This window comes from Dioscorea cayenensis, chromosome 9 (assembly GCF_009730915.1).
Source record: "Dioscorea cayenensis subsp. rotundata cultivar TDr96_F1 chromosome 9, TDr96_F1_v2_PseudoChromosome.rev07_lg8_w22 25.fasta, whole genome shotgun sequence".
In the NCBI taxonomy this organism is placed as follows: Eukaryota; Viridiplantae; Streptophyta; class Magnoliopsida; order Dioscoreales; family Dioscoreaceae; genus Dioscorea; species Dioscorea cayenensis.
The window spans coordinates 3788579-3797342 of NC_052479.1; the positions used below are offsets into that span (position 1 = coordinate 3788579).

Sequence of the window (8764 nt, forward strand, 5' to 3'; positions counted from 1 at the left end):
TCCAAATCCTAGTGACATTGCCATGTTGTGTATTTAGGTTCCATTCAACATTTCCTATTTTGTGGTTTCTGATGTATGTCTTTATTGATGGTTGGCTGAGGCATAATATGGTGTTTATACTCTTATTACAAGGACTATACTCATGGACAATCATGATATTCAGGACATCCATTTGCAAAGTCTTAGGGACCAAATAGTTCTAATTTCGTAAGACACAGTATGTGCAAGTTCTTATCTAAATTTTCTTTATCATATTTTGTTCTACAAGGATGAAGTTTACCATGGAAGGTAGTAGGGGGTTATTGTCAACATTAATAAATCATTTAAAAGCAAGACTTCTCAAATTTTTGTGAGAAAATAATACCAATATTTTCCAAGTGATGAACAAAGCAATGCTTGATTATAATATGGCAGTTTATGATTCTCTCAAATTTTATGTTTGTGTAAACTTTTAAAAGATATGCATTTATGTTTTATATTTTTGTCATAGATATTTGGGAAGATTCTTGATTGAAGGCCCACTTTTATGCATTTTGTCCAAATGGATGTTCTACGGCAGCAACGGGAGAATGTTCGATGAATGATCATCACCAAGGTAACTAAATTTTTTTTGTTCTCTATTACTTTCTGCTAAAAAAGAGTATTGTTGAACAGTGATATCTACTTTATCGTTGAACCTTGCCATGTATCTAGACTATTTTATACATGTATAATGGTGGAATATGTAGTTGAATTAGGAAAGGCTTATTGTTGCTTTAGTCTCATGCTTTTCTGCAGCAATAATGCATATCAAGGACTTGTGTGCATGGCTCATGATGAAATGAAGCTCAGAAACTTAAAGAATCAAATGAAGTACTCCACGTCTCCCTAAATAATCTCAAGGTCTCAAGGTGAAATTTTCTATGTTCATAGCATCATGACCAAGAAGCTCCTCCGATTTCATTCTCATTATTGTAACTTTTTCACAGTATGAGAAAGTAGAGCTAAGGGATGAGAAGGTGAGGCTCAAGGCTGAGAAGGAAAGGATGGAGAAGTTACTGAGATACATTAGCATTTCTAGGTAGCAGTTTGGTTTGGCCCAATCTCTTATATCCTACTTGTTACTTTCTCATGTGTACTACTCATTCAGGTTATTCATTCTAACTTGACTGTTTGGTGGGATGTGTCATGTTTTTGTTTGTGTGTGTGGTTTCACAGTTGATCTTTTTTAATTTATAGTTAATTTGTTGCTGAATGTTGAGAATGAATCAACATATGAATGGTATTATTTCTTGTGTTGTTGTATTGCTTTTGCAACTTTCTCAGTTTCATTTTTTACTGGTACAATTCAAGAATATTTAAATAAAATTATTTTTATATAAATTATTTTTTCACTGAATAAACAAAAGGGTGCCAAAAGTCGTAACAAAAAATTTTTTGCCAAAAATTGTGCCAAGTACCGTGAAAAAATATAATATACAAAATCATGCCAAAAAAACCGTGCCAAAACAATGGCAAACATAGAACCAAAGCCATAGCCATGCCAAAAATTTTTTGTAGTGTTTGGCACAAAAGTAAATAATTGTGCCAAAAATGAAGACAAAGTTTGGCACCATTTAAAAAAATGGTGCCAAAATACATTTTCTACCATTGTTATTAGCACGATTATTTTTCTGTGGCAAATACTATGCCAAAATCAATTTGGCACGGTTCTTAAAATCACTTCCGTGACAATTCTACCGTACCGATATTGGATTTTCTTGTAGTGCTTTACCGTTTGAATTTGGCATGCTTAGATATGAGACTTTAAGTTTAATTAAGACCTTTTAAAAAAATCGTGCGAGTTTATTACTTTATATTGAAGATCCAACACTAAGATGGATCAAACAATAGCTCATTATTTATAAAGGAAGTCTCCTTTAAAAGCCTCAACATCACTTTTGATTCTTTAATTTCGAAAGTTTTTAAATTTTTTCGTTACTTGCAACAATTGACTAATGTTTTTCTTAAATAACAGTAAAAGAGTACTGTAGGACACTTATGGATACTATTAATCCTCATGGGATTAATAATACTCAAATGTGTTACAATAGGGAAGCCAAAGGACTCAACTTCTTTTACTGGACAAATCTGCGATATCTACAGCCTAACACGTGAGGACAAAGGCGGTCATAAGCCAAATAAGCCCAAAAAAAATTATTAAGTGAGATTAATATATAAGTATAATATTATCATTTATAATATATATAAAGTATAATTTAAAAAATAAAAATTACAAATAACAAGAACCAAGAAATTTCAATACAATTTTGTATTTTAAAAAAATGCCTCAAACAACTGGAAGTAGAAACTAATTTTAGAGAAAAAACCTAGCATTTTTGGGATTTTAATTTTTAAATAAAATGAAGGTGAGGTGTCATGGTTCTCTTATTTGATTGTGTTAAAAATTAGGAAAACATAAAGCCAAAGAATGTAAATTCTAAAAAATTGGTCTTTTAAACTTTTAATATATGTATAATGAGGACCATGCTTCTCTTAAATCCTTTTCAATGTTGTATATTAACCCTTTTTCCCCAATTTATTTGATTGTGTCTGCATGTTGGATTAACTTGTCCAACTCCGAAATGCATTTAAGCTAGAAACACATGACAAATAAACTTAAAAAGTTTGTTGGGTTCTTTAAAGTCAATCCAACCTGTCCGATAAAGAATATTACATAATTTTATATTTAAACATACTCAGAATTACACATACTCAATTGATAAGTTCATGATTATAACCATACTTAGCTCTAATTTATGCACAAAATATCACTTTATACAAATCAAGACTTGTTTGATAATTACTTTTCTAATTATACCTTGATAACAAATCTGTGTAATGCATGTGTCCATAATTATAGACACCCATATGTCACTACCTTGTATCATTGAGCATATCACACTTGATCGCATTAATTATTGATATTTGTGATCAAGATGAAGATGATGACTAAAAGCAACTCATGCAGACACTACCATACATGCAGACAAACATCCCTATATAAAATAAGACTTGGCCACCACAACTAGTTCTTGAATCCTGTGCATAGTTATGCCAAAGGCCTCCTTCATATCCAAATCTTCAGCAACAATGCCTGGAGGGAGCTCCCAATCAAAACCATGAAGAAGCTGCGCAAGAGCAATCTCAATAGTCACAACCCCAAAAGTGATAGCTGGGCAGCCTCTTCTCCCTGCTCCAAAAGGTATAAGCTCAAAGTCTTGCCCCTTAAAATCAATACTAGTATTCATAAACCTCTCAGGCTCAAAAACCTGTGGGTTCTCCCAACTCTCTGGGTCCTTCCAATTACCCATGCATTGATGAACACTCTTGTTTTTGGCTGGGATTTGGTAACCTTCAATGGTGACTTGTTCCATAGATTCTCTAGGCACTAGTAATGGAGCTGGTGGATGGAGTCTAAATATTTCTTTGATTACTGCTTTTAAGTAAGGAAGGTGAGGGAGGTCACTCTCCAACACAAACTTTCTATTTCCAACCCTACTTCGAACTTCTTCTTGTGCTTTCTTCATCACTCTTGGATTCATGATCAGCTCTGTCATTCCCCAGTCTAGTGTGATGAATGTGGTGTCAGTTCCAGCCGCAAACATGTCCTGCGCATTCAAAGATAGAGAACACTATTATTCCATTAACATTCTCTTATAATATTAATTATTTAAATAAATATTTAATAATTTATTTATGTAAATATAAAATTTTGTTTTAAAACATATATATATATATATATTAATAAGTATGAATGAAGAAAAAAATTAGTTAAATAGATGTTTTTCTTTTTTTAATAATAAACAACAAGCACCCTTTTTATATGAATATAAACAAATACTAAACAGTATTGAAACCCGGATGTACAGTATGCAAATAATATAAAAATCACGGGTGAACAGTGTATAAACAGTACGGTGAAAAGTACTGTGGGGAAGGGATTTGAACCCATGACCTCCCCTTTATACTTTAGTGTCATACCATTGAGCTATCCAGTGATTGACAAATAAATATTTTTTCTCTAACAATTTAAAAAAAATTCTTGACAGAAATAAAAATATTTTTTACTCTAAATTAATTATCTGCATTTTAACTTTTTTTTGTTGATATTTTTTTTATAATGTAAACAAGCAATTGTTCTTGATTAATGTTGTGAGGAGTTGATACATACATATTCAAGGTTCATGAATGATCAAGTAAATAGGTTTTCTTCCTAATTTACAAAATTTAATCTCTAGCATAAATAATGAACTAATTTTTCTTTTCTCAAAATCCTACGCTAAATATTTGTATATAATTTGTTTTAAAATGATCATTAACATAAGCCAAAGGAAAAAACAAACATATCAAAATCTAGCAATGAAGACATTTTCAGGAAAATTATAATGCCTATGAGAACAACACACTAGAAAACCACATCCAAACGATGCACATCGTTGTCATGGCTGTGTATTCCAATGTGACTAAACTTTGACGCAAGGCGCCCATGGTTAACCAACCCTAGATAATAATAATAATAATATATGCTCTTAATTATATAAAAAATAACACCTAAAGACATTATTCAATATTTGGTAGCCATATGCCATGTTTGATAAAGATAATAATAAATAAATAAAACTAGAAATACGAACAGATGAGCTAAACAAAGTATGAAATGGAAAAATAAAGTATAATCTTTATCAAGAGCTCTTTTTTTTATGATCAAAATACAACCAATTGAAAATATCACCACATAAAAACAATAATACATTAAAAAAAATTAGTTCATTTTCACAATGTAAACTATATCTTTATATTTATTATTATTGTTAAATATATTAAATGTTATATTTTTATCATTAAACCAGAAGAAATCATTAATCTATAAGAAGGATGCTACATTTATATACTAATTTCTCGAATGATTTGAATGCCAAGTTAACATTTATATTATCATCCAAGTCTTTTTTTTCCTGTAAATTTTAAATTTAAACTATATAAATCCTAAATTTTAAAAGCTACAAAATATTATAAAGAAGACTATGGGAGAGAAAAATGAAATTAATGGTGAATGCCAACTAAGCACTAGCGTAGAATTTTTATTAAAAAATTAAGAAACAATACTTTTGTTCTTCAAAATTATACCCAAAAATCCATTTGGCATATATGTCCCTATATAGTAATTAATATTACTATAACTAAACTAATTAAATACGTGACAGCATTAGCCACAATACTAAATATCAAGGTTGTCAGACCCGGCCCGGGCAATGACTCGGCTAAGCTCAGGGGTCAAGGGTCAATGGGTTCAACCGGGTTGAACCAGGGTTGAACCGGGGTCAATAATTAAATATAAAAACAATTATAATAATTAATAATAAGCAAATATAATATTAAATCCATAATTATATTATAAAAATCTACTCAAATTTGATATTTAAATTGATAAATGACATTATATACATGATGCTTTTTTCTAATTTTGTCATACATTTTTAAATATTTACAAATTTAATATATTAATATATAATTATCGAACTTCTCTCGATGTTATTTATTTATTTATTTTGTTTTATTGGTTAATTTTGTTAAAAATAAATAAGAAATTCAATTCACTAATTTCTTTATATCTCAATTTAGTTTTTTTATTTTGTTTTAAATTTTCTTATATTTTTTTATTTAATTAGAATACTTTTAATTTTATATTTTTTTATAATAAAATTACACTCATTTATTGTTTTATTTTCTTAATAAATTAAATTTTTAGAAAGTATTTACATAATACATTAATATATTTTATTTTTTTAAATGTTAATTTTTTTGTTGGTATATATATATATATATATTATAATTCTATTTATTGATTATAAATTATAAATTAATATTAATAAATATACACGATTTTTAGTGTTTTTTAATGAGAAAATAATAATAAATTATTAAATATTGTAAAAATTAAAAATCGTGACCCGATCTGACCGGCTGCAGTCAACCCGGCTCCCGTTGAACCTCCCGGGTCACAGGTTAACACCGGGTTTCTTAATACCCGGGTCATCGGAGTATGTATACGCCGGCCTACATAGCCGGCTCCCTGCTTTTCCCGGTTGAACCGGCTGCCCTAGTCCAGGGTCTCGACAACATTGCTAAATATAACTACCGTACGTGAAGTCATTTTCACTTATCAATTTACTCTTTACAGTATCTGGCATCTTTTTTTAAAAAAAGAATAAATGAAGAACAAACATATCTAGCATAATTCAAGGGTACAAAAACAAATGTAAAAAAGTCCAAAAAATTAACTTGTCCCTTACATCATCTTTATGAGAAGTGTACAAAACGTTCGAAATCAAATTATGAGTTTCATATTCCTAACTTGTTTTCTAGTAAAACCAATTTTGATTTATTATATAGAATAATAATTTATATAATTTTTCTATATTGTTTTGTAATATAATAGTTTAAATAATCATGTATGACGTAATACCTGGATATTATCTGTGCTAAGGTTCAAACCTCTACTGGGCATGAATATGAACATGAACAACCTACATAAGAGGGGCTTGTTGGCTAAGGTATAATTTGTTATTATTAAATAATTGAATTCTAATTTGTTTCATTATTTATAAAAACGATAGATTTTAAAAAGAAATAATTAAAAATAAAATAAAAAATAAAAACAGACGTACCAAAATGACTGCCTTGATATTGTCCATAGTGAGAGGCATCTCCAAGCCTGTTCCATTTTGAACATCCAGCAAAACATCAACCAAATCCTTAGCCTCCATCTTGTCCTGCTTGTCATCTTGCTCATCATCATCAATATTGCTGTTACCCTTGATCCGTTCCTTCCTCTCCAAATGATCCCTAATAATCTCATCAAACAACACATCAAAACGCATAAACGTATGCTTCAATCTCCTCTTCATCCCATTCACCGAATTAATCCACTCCAAAGAAGGGAAGAAATCCCTCAGACTAAACCCCTCCAAGCAATTCCTGGTACTCCTCCAGCATCCTCTGAAACCCATGCCTCTCATACTCCCTCCTTCCAAGAAATCCTTCCCAAACGCAGCCCTGCAAAGCACCCCATTCGCATACAACCCTAAAGCTTTGCTCAGATTCAAATTTGAGCCGGAACTTGACTCGATCCGCTGAACCAGCCTCTCCACCTCCGCCGATCGGAAGATGGAGTAGGATTCGACGCGCTTGGCGCTGAGGAGCTCGACGATACTGAGCTTACGGATTTGTCGCCAGTACGGGCCGTAAGGAGAGAAGGCGATGTCGGTGCAGCCGTAGAAGAGCTGGAAGGCGGAGTACATCTGTGGGCGGCTCGACATGGGGAGATCGTGGGTGCGGAGAACCTCGCGGGCCAGACGGGAGGAGGAGACGACGATAGTCGGGATCTCGCCGAGAGTTAGGTGGATTATGGGACCGTGGGCTTTGGAGAGGCGGTGGAGAGAGAGGTGCGGCATGGTGCCTAACTGGTGGAGGTTTCCGATGATCGGAAGTGCTCGAGGGCCTGGTGGAAGCTTGAGGCTTGATTTCTTATGGTTTTTCTTGAGATTTAGGGAGGAGGAGGAGAAGAAGTAGGGAGAGGAGGAGAGTAAGGGTTGGGAAAAGAGAGGTCAGTGGCCATTGGAGGGTTTCCGCCATTGATGCTGGGAGTGGGAGTGAACTTCGCCAAGATAAGGAAAATGAGTTAAGTTTTTTAGTTTTTATAGTGGGTGGGTGATTTTTACAATAAACCCCGAACTTTTTTTGTTATTTAGAATAATAATAATCAATTTATTAATATATTAACACCAATCAAAATTGAATATATTAAAAGTAAAATTTATTATTTTCATTAATATAAAAATTATTATTATTATTAATAAATTTAAAAATTAAATTAAAATTAATTAACTAATTAATTGATTTTTTTTCCTTACCATTGTGAGTTAACCATTCAATTACACACGTCAGGTCAGGATATGAAAAAGTGTTAGTGAGAATTTCTGCATTCATTGATTGTGATGATTTTTTTTTTTTTGAGCACACAGACATAGTTTATAATTATTTGATTTTTATTAAAACTTTTATTTAAATTTTTCAAAAATTCAATTAATAAAATTTTAATATTAAAATTACTTTTTGAACTTATGATTAGGTTTTTTTTATAATGTTAATAATATTTTTTTGAATATAACTTAATTCATATATTTATCCATAAAAGTCGAGTAATAACTCAAATAAGCTATCATACGATTAGCTAGAGGGCTAGTTTATCATTCTATTAAACGTTGATGAGAGAAAAGATCTCTTATTAAATATCAATTAATATTTATAAAAATATCAATGATCTTTTGGTGTATTGGCATTAATGTTTTGTGTAAGGTGTTCATACTCTTATTAAGAAAACATATTTGAACAGCTCATGTAAGATGACAACACATGTATTGTTGAGTTTACGCATGTATTCCACAATTGTTCACATTCCTAGCATATGAACAAGTAATTAACAAAACACATCAATTATTGGTTAATTGTTTAAAAAAGTAATTAACAAAACTTCCACTTCTTATAAAAAAGGACATCAATTATTTAACAATATATTTTAGAAATATTTAAATTAAGTAAAAAAAATCCCAAAAAAAAAAAAATCTACATAATTATTGGAATGGAAATGTTTAGATATATGAAGACATTTTAAAAAATATGGCTCACAATAGGTTTTTGGGATACCTTGTGTTTAATAAAAGCACAATACATTTGGTTTGTT

The 8764-nt window shown here is 30.9% G+C and overlaps 1 protein-coding gene across 1 annotated transcript; it reads right to left on the reverse strand.

The window, feature by feature from the left end:
- Window positions 1-3017: 3017 nt before the first annotated feature.
- LOC120269136 (cytochrome P450 71AP13-like) lies at window positions 3018-7566 on the reverse strand. The gene is made up of 2 exons (XM_039276444.1): window positions 6690-7566; window positions 3018-3629 (listed from the first exon to the last, which is right to left on the reverse strand). Exons 1-2 carry the CDS (start codon window positions 7473-7475, stop codon window positions 3018-3020), a joined length of 1398 nt encoding a protein of 465 aa, XP_039132378.1. The 5' UTR covers window positions 7476-7566.
- Between the last annotated feature and the right edge of the window lie 1198 nt (window positions 7567-8764).

Coding starts and splice junctions, on each gene's coding strand:
- LOC120269136 (XM_039276444.1), bottom strand. CDS start 7,475: ATGCCGCACCTCTCTCTCCACCGCCTCTCCAAAGCCCACGGTCCCATA. Junction 3,630..6,689: donor ATATCAAGGCAGTCATTTTG/GTACGTCTGTTT, acceptor TTGAATGCGCAG/GACATGTTTGCGGCTGGAAC.